The sequence below is a fragment of the Dendrobium catenatum genome, unplaced genomic scaffold (assembly GCF_001605985.2).
Source record: "Dendrobium catenatum unplaced genomic scaffold, ASM160598v2 fragScaff_scaffold_627, whole genome shotgun sequence".
NCBI classification, from domain to species: domain Eukaryota; kingdom Viridiplantae; phylum Streptophyta; class Magnoliopsida; order Asparagales; family Orchidaceae; genus Dendrobium; species Dendrobium catenatum.
This window is the reverse complement of record NW_021319089.1, coordinates 753,864-767,590: the sequence shown is the minus strand read 5'-3', so window position 1 is coordinate 767,590 and position 13,727 is coordinate 753,864. Positions and strand designations below refer to the sequence as shown.

Here is a 13,727-nt window from a genome sequence, read left to right as displayed (position 1 = left end):
AATGATTGAATGCAATTAATTGAGATTGCTTAATTTAGGATTTGGGATTTAGGAAAGAAATAATTAGATCCAATTTGAATTTGAAATTCAAATAAAATTCATTTAGTAACTTTCCAAAAATAGAATGATAAATTATGAAAGAATTCAAATTTCAAATTAGTGGAATTTGAAAATTTGAAAACCGCCCAAAATTAAATTGCCCAAATTAAGTTTGAATTACATCATGAATGAGATTCAATACTTTCCTAAAATAGCTTTCTAATTTAGGAAACTATTTGAAATTCAAAATTTGAATTTCAAAGGATGAAAATAATTTCCTAAATTATTTGAACTATTTAGGCAAGCATTAAGGTGACATTGACTCCTCATTCATGGAGACAAACAAGAGTGGCTTGCGGTGGACGAGCTAATGGGGGAAGGTGGTCGGCGGCCAAGAGGGTGGGATCGGGTGAAGGTGGCCGGCGGCTATGGGGAAAAATTTGTGGAGCTTGGTATGGTGGTTTGGCCGAGGGGCTGAGAGGGGTTAGCCGTGATGTGGAGAGGGGATGAGGGATTTCGGGTGGAGGTGAATCCGGTGGCCAAATGAAGATGGGGTGGAGGAAGATGAATATGACTAAGGGAAGCAATAAGAAGGAACAAGACAAAGATAAATATAAAACGAAAGATAGAAACAAACGATAGAAAACTAAAAACCGCGAGGCTCGGACTCTTCTGAAGGCTAACGGGTGATCCGTTGCCCTTCTCCAAGGGACTTCAAATCACGAGCCCGGACCCATCCTGCGGTTGGTGACAACTCTGATTCCTTTCCATAGGAATCTCACTAACGCTCTCTCACAAGAAGAACACAAGTGTGGACACAGTTTTTTTTTTAATTTCAGATCTTCATCCCATTACAATAGCTTAAGGCCCTATATATGGGCCACAATTTGTGAAAAATCAAAATTGGCCCCTTGGGCCACAACACTCAAATAACTAACCTAGGGGTAAAACAGAAAATACATAAAACAAGAGCTAAAATTTAGTAAATAATTCATAAATGAAAATTTAAATAATAGCTGTTGATTTACGACGCCTCCTGTGATAGATGCGCCAAATCTTAGTACCGATGTCCGCATCACCATGCCCCTTCATGGTTTTTCCTGATATGATGATGAAAGTTGCGACGAATAATTAAGTACATAGCTTCGTAAAGGATTACTTTATTTTCTTAGATGCACCGATAGTTAAATGGTCCATTTGAATTTACCATTTTTAGAGCAAAGAAAACAATATTTTAATATTTGCCTCATCTGTAGGTAAGAGGTGAATTGTTACATAGTCTGTTCTTGCGTATCAAAAATATTTTCCATATAGAAACCAATACTCTGTTAGTATTTCTCTTGTTTGTATTGTTGTACTAAAATGCTCTTGTTGGTCTATCTAAAGCCAACTTTCACTTGGCTTCATACATTGATTATTTTCTCTTCTTCCTGCTTCTGTGAGTATAACCTTAATATACTGTGTTGGCTTTCCATTTATTTGCAGTGTCTTGGGCACTGTAACATTAATCTCTGGCCAGCCAAAGGAAAGCGTATATGTGGAGGCACGTTCGGAGTCTAATGATTTTTATGAGGAAGCAACAACGGATGTTACTGGAAGTTTCCGTCTTAGGGGGCTTCTCCCAGGCAAAACTTATACAATAAAATTAGCAACAAAGGAAGAACCAGGATTGGGAAGCTCAAGGATTGAGCGGTCTTCTCCGGACCATCTTTCTGTTAAGGCAAGCGTTTTGCTAACCAGTCATTAACTTCATGCTTTTTATCCAATAATAAACTGATGGCCAACTAATTGTAACTAGGGCCTTCATTCATATTAAACTAGTTTTCATTAATTCGTAGGAACTATGAGAAGGCGTGTATTAACTTCTTGGTCAATGGTTAAACCACTAAAGATGCCAAATCTAAAATTAATCGTGAGAGTAACTGATAAAAAGGGTTGTTAGATTAGGTGTTCATTTTAAAACTGGGTTCTTTTAGGCGCTCAATGTGATCCCACGATCCACTAAATATGAATCATTTTAATCCTTCTATCAACTTTGCTATTTAGATGAGAATTAGAGGGAAATTTTCTGAGGGCATTTGGATCTATTAGGACCACTCTTTCTATAATACGAACTCATACCAAGGAAATTAACTCTTAAAGGTCGAAAATTGCTCATAAAAAACTTCTCTGACAATTTTTATCCAAAGCAGTGGCTCATATTTTGTGAGTCCAAGTATTAAACTGAGCACCTGTAATTCTCCAACTAAAACGGACTGACTTAAAAACGACTAGCAACCATTTTGATAATTTGCTCCTTATCATGATCTCCACCTACCAGCCTGAGTTTAAAAAACGACTAGATCTATATTAATTATAGGTGTTTATCTACTTTCAATGATGCTATTTGTTACTTCTCCACTTTGTTATATGTTATGGGAGTACTGCGCATTAACTTTCATAACTCCAAGGTTGTGTTAATCGATTCAATATCTGTGGTTTAGTTGCAAATCGCAACATAAATTGTGAAGTCATCATATAATTCGCATCACATGTTGTTAAGGCTGGGCAAGATAATTGCCAGTATAGATATATAATTGTAATGGGCAGGGATTACTAGTCATATTATCTGTGTTGCAAGGGATTATAAACAATATTATAACGTTAAGATTCAATTATTATTCTATTTTAAAAGAGGCGCTTCTATAGATTGTTAGAGAGAACTTTAAGATCATGTAATTATTGAAATTAAATAATATGAATGATGTAAAGGATGATAAAAATATATGGAGAATATTCTGAGTTGATGTTTTCTGTTAATAACAAATAAATAGAAACTACTTTAAATGAATATTTTCTATTATTTGAAGTTCATAAAATGGAAATTAAAAGAAATATCATTCATTTCAATATTATCAATCTTATATATTACAGAATTAAATTAAAAAATGAGTTTGCAATAGCAGTTGAATTAACAAATATTAATAACAATTGATGCATTTGATTTAAAAGAAACAATGTTATTATTAAATTAGAAACATTAGCACTAATCTGAAATTTATAATTTCAGTCTTATTATGCACTCCTTAAGCTACACTTCCATTGTGTTGAAACTTATAACAATATATGTTCTTATTATTTATTAATATATTCCTAATAATTTAATTAATCCTTAATTTAATACATAACTTATCATTTATTTTTGCTCTTTGAAACTATAACTTATGCATGTAATAATATTTAGTAAATTGTGTATAAAATAAAATACCTTATTTAGTAAATTGTGGATATTTAAGATAGTGCTTTGATTTGGATTTGTAGTTTCAAATATTTAGTCATCATTTTTTTATTTTATGTAGTTCATGACTTCTCTAAATTTTTAACTTATTTTTTATATTAACATACTCTGGCCATTTGATGTTTTCGACATTAAACGTTAGATTCATGCCCCTCAATAACTTAATAAATTTATAGTCTTCGTTAAAAAAATTTCTGGATCCACCAGAACTGCCATGAAAGGCTTTGAAATAAATATTTAACACGAATTAACATCAAATGCAGATGGGAGTGGATTTTAAAGAAATATTTGAAAGAGATTCCCAATTAATTGTTGATAATGCTGTTGCTGTTGCTTTTGATACGCAAGAATTTATTACAAATTTGTCAAATTTTCATCTTTTCTGGTGGAAATTAATTTTTTTTTTTTTGGTACTCTATGAATACAATTATTCATTTAAGTATTCTTTTATTTTTTGTTATGCTATCATACTGCAGATGAATCAAATGTTAGCAGTGCAAACCATCGTTAATTATTTTCATTGGATTTTATGCTCTTTTCTTCAGGTTGGTACTGAAGATATAGTAGGAGTTGACTTTGTTGTTTTTGAGCAACCTGAGATGACCATTTTGAGCGGTCACGTGGAAGGATACAATCTTGAAACATTACAGCCCCATCTCTTAATAGAAATAAGGTCAGCAAGTGACCCGTCTGAGATTGAGTCAGTCATTCCTCTGCCAATCTCTAATTACTTCCAGATACGAGATTTGGCGAAGGGCCGACACCTTGTGCAGCTTCGACCAGGCCTTGGATGGAAGAGGGGCAGATTTGAATCTGAGATTCTTGAAGTTGACTTGGTAAAACAACCCCAAGTTCACGTGGGTCCTCTCAAATATAATGTTGTAGAGCATCATTATAAACAGGTATTTCTTGATTGATTACTTTACATATCTTGTATATTTGAATTAGATTACCTAGTCTGATTACCTGAAGTATCATAATTGATCTCACAATTCGTTTTGTGCTTCATTATGACCAGTAGAAGCTTTAATTTTTAATATACTGATATCATTCACCGCTTAGAATGTAGTGTAAAGGATCTTGTATTTGGTATTTAGCAGTTCTATATCCAGCTTATGCTCGTTTTAATCTATAATTTGTTTACTATTTATAAGCATGTAGGTTTCTATTGCCACCCTTATTCTTCAAATCAAGCTTCAGGGCTTGAACTTTAACTGTTGTTGACCTAAAATACTATTGTCGCGGCTGAGTTGCCTGCGCATGGTGTTTTTCAAAAGCGATAGAGCGCAGCGTCGACCGAAACCCAAATCGCCAAAATGGTCTACATTCCCGAAACAAACAGCGCAGACGCATTTAGGGCAGCTAAAACAGTTAAGATCGACACATATTGGCCAGGGTCGTCAATCGACAAAAATTAAAATTTTGCTCGTGCGAATTGAGGCAACATTGTCATGTGCGAACGATGACAACTTTATGAGCAAATTGATCATGATTAATATGCATAAATATTATTATTTAATATTAATTTTTTGCATTTAAAATTAAAAAAAGAGAAAAAATAAAAATAAGAAAGATGCACTTAATTCCTCCCTTAACCCTCACGAGCCACAACGAGCGTGACGTGTATGCACATAATGTTCGAGGAATGTGTGTGGATTAAAAAATAACAATAAGTTTTAAATCTACCACTCTAAAAAGTGAGCAAATGTGTTATGCAAGTCCACTAAAAAGTGCACACTTTATTTAGAATGAAACTCAAACTATCTGCATGTGCTCCGACAAGTACATTACACCTAAACTCTTGCTTGAGAATGATGTGCGGGTCAAAAGTGAACCTAAGTCCAAGTCCAATTTATTCTCCTTGAATGGACTAGAGTTGACACAACTTGAATCATCAAATAAACACAGTCGTTACATCAACCAGAGTATTTTATTTTATATGTTCACATTGAACCTTCAAGGCCTCTTATTAGGAAGATTCACTAATTAAAACACAAATTCTTCGGATTGACACTCGTTGAATTAACTGGAGTATTTAGTTTCATACGTTTACATTAGGCCTTCAAAGCCTATTATAAGAAATAATCACTACTAAAAAATATAAACTCTCGGTGAGTCTGCTAAAATATTTGTTTTCATACATTCACATTAGGCTTTCAATGTCTTTTATAAAAAAATTCATGTATTAAAATACAGATTCTCGACCCTACTACTTATACGATAAGCCTAAAAGTTAGAAGTCAAACCCAAGCCTTTGTCAGCAAGCAAACAAAGTTGATAAAATTCAAATAATAGAATAAAATTACTTACAAACCCCGATGATGGCCACGTTGAAAGTTAATCTCATACGAAGGAGACCCCGTCTTTCAAATGCCTCCAATTCCCTATGAAATACAACCATTTTCAAGTGACATTTCGCAATGTTTAAAATTGTGTAATCGGGTATTGAGGCATTTTTCGTTCGTGAGGCGAGGCATAAGCCTCGAGGCGTTTTGAGGCGTACATAAAATGATAATTTTTTTTATATACTAATGAGTGAATAATATAAAATGATTGTTCAGCAAAAGAATAGTAGTAAAAGTATTGATATGTTTATTTGATTCGAAGTTCAGGACTCCCAATGAAGCTTTAATAGGAATTATTGAGGTAGATATGAATAATAACTTTGGTATCACTTATATAGTTCCTAAAATCACTGTGGATTATTGATTTTGAAATTGCATTAAGATTCTAATACAATCAAAAGGTCATGAAAAATACATTAAGTCAAAGTGTATGATAGATAACAAATGTGTTTGTTGTATAAAAGAAAGATAACAATGACACATGTTGTCGCAAAAAAAAAAGGAGAAGGCGGAGGGGGACCTGACGAGTTGACGAGCCGGCGGACTTGACGAGTCAACGAGCCATGCGCAGAAGAAATAAGAAGAAGTGGAAGGTCAAGGTGTCAAGGGAGCAGTCGCGGTTGAGGCCTCATAGCAGTCACAGTCGAGGTCGAAGACGAGAGGCCATGCGAAGAAGAAGAATTGTGGGCTTACGCGAGGCAAAGAGGCGAGGCTAGGTATGACACGGGCAAAGTCTTACCAGCGACATAAATATTAGGTTTAGATTTTTTTTTTAATGTCAAGAGGCAAACGCCTTGAATAAATGAGGCGTGGCACGCCTCAGTTTAATTGAGGCGTACGCCTCAAATTCCATCGTCATAGTGTGAGCTTTGACGTGTAAACGGGAAAAATTGCGTTGAGGCGTGCCTCAAGGCACGCCTCAGATTGCGCAATTGTAAACCATAACATTTCGTCACCCCGATGATAGTTTTATTGATAGAAAATCACAACTGGAGAACACCTTGCCTTTTAAAATATCCATGAACCGTGATGTTAATACAAATGTTTAAAGTGACTTTGATGTCATCTCGATGATGACTATATTGAAAATTTATCTCAATTAAAGAGGGGTCCTGTCTTTTAAATGCTTCCAAAATTAATCATTAAGGAGCTCTAATTTTAATAAAAGTTCAAATTTCAATAATCACAAGAAACATCCAAGATGATAATCACCCAATGCTTAAAGAAAAATTTATTTTCCCTCTACAACAAAATGTCAAAGTGGATAAATTTTGAAATCACTTCAATAACAAAGAGTGAATGTCCAGTCAAGAATATCATTAGTATTTATTCTCAAACCATCAGCTGCTATTAAAGATGTGGCACGTGTCTCTAACCGATGATTTTGCCGACCAATGGAACCACAAATGAATGATTATGACTGGGGCACTCTGACCGGGTGGTTTATTCGCCAAATGGTACCACTAAATTAGGATCATGGTCAAAGCATATATGTTTTCCAATGACTTTAAATTCTGGAGTAATTAATCAAATATGATATAGCGGATAAGGCATAAAGCCCTTTGTTAGCTACGATGAACTCAAATATGTCCTCTTAGACAAACATTTACCTTAAGTCTATAAGGTAATCTTAGATGATGCAACTCATGGTTGTCGGCAATGATTATTTTGTCAGGTAGGGTCGACTACCTCTTCTGACAAAGTAGACTAGGGACCATGATAGCGCAAGACAACGGAATCATGGGATCTTGGTCGGGCCATAATCATTCCGCCATCATCCACTTTAAGTATACCATGATAAATTTTAAATCTAAAAAAATCTCAAATCCAATTTTAAAACCCTAAAACTGCTGCTATTATACGCGGGGTACTCAGTACCTATCTAATGACTAGTCTTAATTGAAATTATTCTCTTGTTATCGAGAGGGGTAATTAATTATAGGGGCTTACACCTATTGGAAACCAGACCTTAGATCATAAAGTTCTCATAAGATGAGGGTGAAATCTCTGATTGTGTCTTATCAAAAATTCAATCTGCTTGTTGAAAATTTATCCCTGCACCTAAACTCGTTAAAAATCTCCTCTTTGACAAAAAGGACGTGAAGAGGCAGGAACATGAATATTTGGAGCCCACAACTGGGGTTGATAAGTGTTGTATATGCAATCCAACTTGAAGAGTTGAATGGTCACATCTCACTTAGGTTTAAATTGGTAAAAACTCAGCTGAGGGTAACTTTATTTCTACAGTTCTCCTTTGATTAGATACAGGACGAAATGGCTGAGAAATTGGAATCAGGCTCTAATATAGTAATTAGAATTAAACACCATTTCGTTAGCCTGGTCTTAAAGGCCTCTTAGTGCTGATCTTCTGATTGTCTCTGTAAGAAAAATTGGTCCAGTTTCATGGTGAGTCTATTGCGTTATTATCATATATCCTTTTCCAGCCAAAGTGTTTTTCTATTACATGACTTTTATTTTTTCACATCATAGTATCGAAAGAGTTTTATGCTTTTTGACATATGAGACTGCATTTCTCACTGCCATCCCGACTATTATTTATTTATTTTCGGTGCAGGAACTCACACCAGCTCCCGTTTTTCCACTTATTGCTGGAGTATTTGCTATCATTATATTCATCAGCTTGCCAAGGTATTCAAATCTCTTACATTTTTGAAATCCTTTATATGTTTCAGTCAAACATATATTGTTTTTGCAGGTTGAAGGATTTATACCTCATAGCGACTGAGAAAACTCAGTTAGGATTGTCTTCAGTTACCCGGAAAAAGGAAATACGTAAACCAGTTTTGAGGAAGCGAGCTAATTAAAAGCCCACGAGATTATTCAAAAGGGTCTTGTTGTGGAGGTTTTTCTAGAATTTAAGTTTTTTCTTATGTTAATTTCATAATCTTCCCAGATTATTATCCAATCATGTTTTGATGCTGTTCTGAAACTCGAAATGACAATTTTTTATGCTTTCCAGTTCTGCTTTATGTGGTCAAAACATTAGCTGAGTTCTGATTACACTGGCTTTGCTTTCAAGTTTTTAAAAAGCAAAATGTTTGCCTTTTTTTTACTGTAAAAATGATAAAAAATTGAATTCTACCTACTTGTGATGTTGTAGATCAGTATGTAGTACGAGTTTATAACATCAATAGAGAAAGCAATCTGCTTAAAATTAAATGAGGAATAATTTTATTGTTAGATTATCATGAATTCAAAGTGTTTTTGAGTAATTTATTCCCCCTTTTTTTAATTTTATGTATTCTTTCATAATTTTTTAACAAAGCGAGTATTTAAAGCTATCACAATAAGTGTATATTTGATGAAATTTTAAATTTGTAGAAATAAATTTTTTTGACACAAGTATTAGAAAAATTGAAATTAAAGTAATAGATATGTACATTTCTATTATTGAATAGAGGATATTATTAATGCATTAATTATGTCTTTTTACATGATTATATTTTGTGAGAATTAACATAAAATAAAATAAAATATTTAGAATAACTAAAGTATATTCCACTTGAACAAGTTTCTACTATTCCTTGTGAATTCATAATGGCTCCTAGACGATATTAATAATGAGAACCCACCTTCCTTAACTTTGAGATTATATTCTTATCAAATAATATCATTAAAGTTAATATTAATAACTGAATCTTAGTAATTAATTATGTTATAAATGATGGCTTTGAATGAGTATATATAAAAGAAAAGCATAAAACTCCAAACATATCTAAAAGAATTTTTAATTAGCTTAATCAAACATTGTAATAATAAAATTAAGATGATTTTAAGATATATTTTAAAATCAATAAATTGCTCAACCTAGGTTAGATTGAAGTTGATTGGATATGATTGAAGGTTAAATTGAGGTTTGGATTGAAGATTGATTGAAGAATATATTGAAATTTGATTGAGGATCAAGTGACTGATAACTAGATGATTGTTAGTCATTAGATCAATAGGTAGAAGTTTTGATGGATTCTGTTGACCTCATTTCTAGCAGGGTGCACTGAAGTCCACACTAGTGCATTCCAAATTAACTAGAACACAATTACAGCATAAGTATTATAGATTCTTTTATCTTTCAATCACCAAACCGAGGACTTCCAAGAAATCCACCCACCTTCTACCTCATTTCCTTTTTTATATATAATTAAGCGCTCAGCACTTACTCTTATGTGCTCAATATTTTTTCCCTAACCACTGCCACTTACACATCTGTATGCCTAAAACTTATCCCCATTAGCAAGAAAATATGCATACCTGCTAACTTCCTATGTACCAATCTATGGGCCATTGGCTTCACTATTGTCAAGTTTACTATAGGACAATTTGAGAATATTAGGCTGGTGTATTCTAACAACAAAGCCAATCTATCTAATGCAATATATCCAAAAAGATTATGATTTGAGTAGCCAATTTAAAATTTCAGCTGACACTCTAATAAAGCATCTTAAAAATTAGTAATTATCAATTTATAATTTATTTATTGCACAACAAGAATGTTAACCTTTTGCGGTTGAATAATCCACTGCAAAACAATATAAATTCATCGCAAATACTGGTTTGTGATGGAACTTAATCCGCCATTAAATCCCACATTGCAAAAGTATTTGTGATGGAACCAATCTGTCGTAAATATTTTGCGGCAAATTTGTGGTGGATGTACTATGGAAATTCTGTTACAATTTACTTCGGACTATTTATCATACGTTGTGGCAGAAAATCTATTGCAAATTCACTGTCAATTGTGATGGATATTTCCATCATAAACCACGATACTAGAACGTCGTATCAAAGTTTGTGATGGAATTTTTGTCATAAATTCATAAAAAACCTATAGCATTGATAAAAAAATAGCTCATGCAATCGATTATTGAGCTTTGCAACAGTACAAATCCAAACTGTTTACAAGTAATAATTAAGAGAAGTAATAAGAAGAAATAATAATCAAACAGTGATAAGCATTCCAATATCTCAAATAAACAACATTGTTCTATAAAATTCTATAATTGTCATAACACTATTAAAGTGTGTCCTTGTCACCATGGTCGGCCGATGTCGGAACAGGTTGATTTCAGCCAATTTAGTCCTCTCAATCTTCTAAGCTTATCAAGTATCAGAATATTTGTGTTCGCTTGTGTTTTTCGGACATTTTCTAACTCCACTGTCATGTTAGCCACCTATTGGCTATATAAACTTTCATGGCAACCTGCAAAGTAACTGGTAGAAAAAGAGAACTATCCCTCAAATGCATAGGCTTGCAAGTCTAATTCATAAACTTGTCCATTATGCATTCTACCTACTGCTTGCGATCAAGTACGGTAGTTAGAAATATTTGTAGATCTCCCAGAGGAACCCTCACCTACTATAACTTGACTCTCTTGAAGCCTTGTATACTCATCCTACAAAATATAACATAATATTAATCATCATGTAATTGTCATATAAAAAATTAATTTAAACATAATATCCTTGTATATTAACATATGCCCTTCTAGCTCACTCATCCACCCACAGCTGGTACTCCTGACTCTTATTAGTGTAATTGTGTAACTCAAATGCAATAGATTCTCTAACAAGTATCTCCTTCTACAATATACTTATATTAACAAGCATAAATAAAAATATTACTAAAGTCTATTAAAAAAAAAATTTCTAATCGTCATCTATACTCAGTGTGTGGAACTGACCCTCCAGTATGGACTAAGCTACATGGGCTCCCAATGTCAAAAGCTTGATTTTGTCTATTCTACTTCGTCTTCACTGTAAAATATGGACTACCCTAGGAAATATTGAGCTCTGCCCATACTCCCTCTCCAATCTAAATTAGTAGCTTGCTTGTCCTCATTATACGAGTGAACATGTCTAACATGCGAGTTGCTCGGTATTTCATTAAATTTATTTTGAGTCAAGTACCATGCACAGGCAACCAATAGAAATCTTATTGTATATAACAAACTAGAAAGAAATTGTTCTTTATTAATGTAATAAAATATGAAGAGATGTTAATAATATTACAACTTACTAACCTCAATCTCCATGAACCACATGTCACGCACTTCGTTTGGGATTTTCTTCTAAGAGACATATGGAGCATCAAACATGCTTTATATGATATCATGTATCTTATATGTGAGCTACTTTGATGGATAATCCTGCATAAAATATTTAGTTAAAGAATATTATTTCTTAAATATATGTGTAATATAAAACATACATATTTATGTACGTGTCACCCTCTGACTGAATTAGCATGCGCCCATCTACAGGGTGCTGGGGCAGTCTACATGGAAGGTCCAGCTGCAGTAAGGGTAGAAGGTCTAGTTGCATAGGACTGAGGGGTGGTGGGTAGTAAAATAGCTAAAAATATGGTGGATAGGGATAAGTAGCAAGGAATCCCTGAGAAGATGGTGGGGGTAATACGAATAAAAGGGAGTCATCTGCATAAGGTCTGGTGAAAAAAAAAAGTGAGGGTCTGCAGAGTAAAATAGAGGACTCCCTGCATTAGGTATAGGTAAACTGGACTAAGCTGGGTATGAGTGGGAGGCTGTGATGAGCAGGTCCTCTCAGTACCTCTATCCCTACTAGCTCCTCCACTAGTATTCTTCCTGCACTTGAAAATATTTGTGATCGACTGCCTATGAGCTCATAATCCCCAAAAGACATCTACAAAAAATAAAAAAATATATTTAGATACAAATTGCATATTTATAAAAATGCAGAAAATAAGTAAATTAAATGCAAGAAAAGAAACTACTATATATATGCTAACATGTAAAATAATCTATTATTTGTATACTAATATATAAAAAAGAAATTATTATATATTTGCTAATATGTAAAAAAAATCTATTGTTTGTATAATATCATGTGAAAAAATAAACTATTCTATGTATGCTAACATGCAAAAAAAAAAAATCTACTCTATGTATACTAACATGTACAAAAAGAAACTATTATATGTATGCTAATATGTAAAAAAAAAAAAAAAAAAAAATCTACTTTGTGCTAAAAGGTGATTCACTTTCATCTAACAATACCACATTCTCACTAGGTGATTCACTTTCATCTGACAATACTACATTTACCTCCTAACTAATTATCACTAGGTGATTCACTTTCATCTGATAAGATGACATTTACCTCCTAACTATTAATCACTAGGTGATTCACTTTCATCTGATAAGACCACATCCTCACTAATAACATCTTCAATGTTCTCCTCAATGTCAAAGTCAATCTTCTCTAACTGCAACTCAGTTACATTAGCTACAATTGGATCCTCCACTTCAACCATCCAACATGAATTCTGCTAATAATATCTCCATCCATTACACCATCTCCATGAACAGTATACTTTAAGAGTTTATCCACTCATCCACCTAAGAATCCTCATCTCTACAACACTTAACTTAATATTATGCTTCTCTTTTAATGGCCAACATTCTACACCATAAAGCATTGTAGCTCTCACTATCATCTTATAGAAATTTTCCTTAAGTTTGAGAGTGACTTTTCTGTCACACAACAAGCCCGATGCATTCCTCCACTTCAATCATCCAAATTGAATTCTACTAATAATGTCTCCATCCATTACACCATCAACATGAAAAGTATACTCTACGATTAAGCCACTCATCCAATTAAGCATTCTCATCTCTGCAACATGTAACTTAATATTATGCTTCTCTTTTAATGGCCAACAGTATATATACACCATAAAGCACCGCATGTCTCACCATCATTTTTTAGAAATTTTCCTTAAGTTTGAGGGGAATTTAACTATCGCCCAATAAGCTTGATACATTATCCTCCATTTTAACCATTCAACACGAATTCTACTAACTATTTTACAAGCAATGATTATTTTATACAACATCGTCATCTCTGCAACACTTAACTTAATATTATGCTTCTCTTTTATTGGCCAATATTCTACACCATAAAGCATTGCATGTCTCATCACCATTTTTTAGAATTTTTTTCTTAAGTTTGAGGGGAAGTTATCTATCATACAATAAGCTCAATGTATTCCTCCATTTCAACCATCCAACATG

General features: G+C 33.4%; 1 protein-coding gene across 1 annotated transcript in view; it reads left to right on the top strand.

Annotated features, from left to right (window-relative positions):
* The window catches only part of LOC110112669 (nodal modulator 1), a gene marked incomplete in the record, with an annotated part of 84,119 nt that extends 75,330 nt beyond the window's left edge, over positions 1-8,789 (top strand). Inside the window, 4 exon segments of the mRNA XM_020844969.2 lie at positions 1,525-1,759; positions 3,862-4,218; positions 8,237-8,310; positions 8,378-8,789. Of these exon segments, the coding sequence (XP_020700628.1) occupies positions 1,525-1,759; positions 3,862-4,218; positions 8,237-8,310; positions 8,378-8,486 (775 nt within the window).
* Between the last annotated feature and the right edge of the window lie 4,938 nt (positions 8,790-13,727).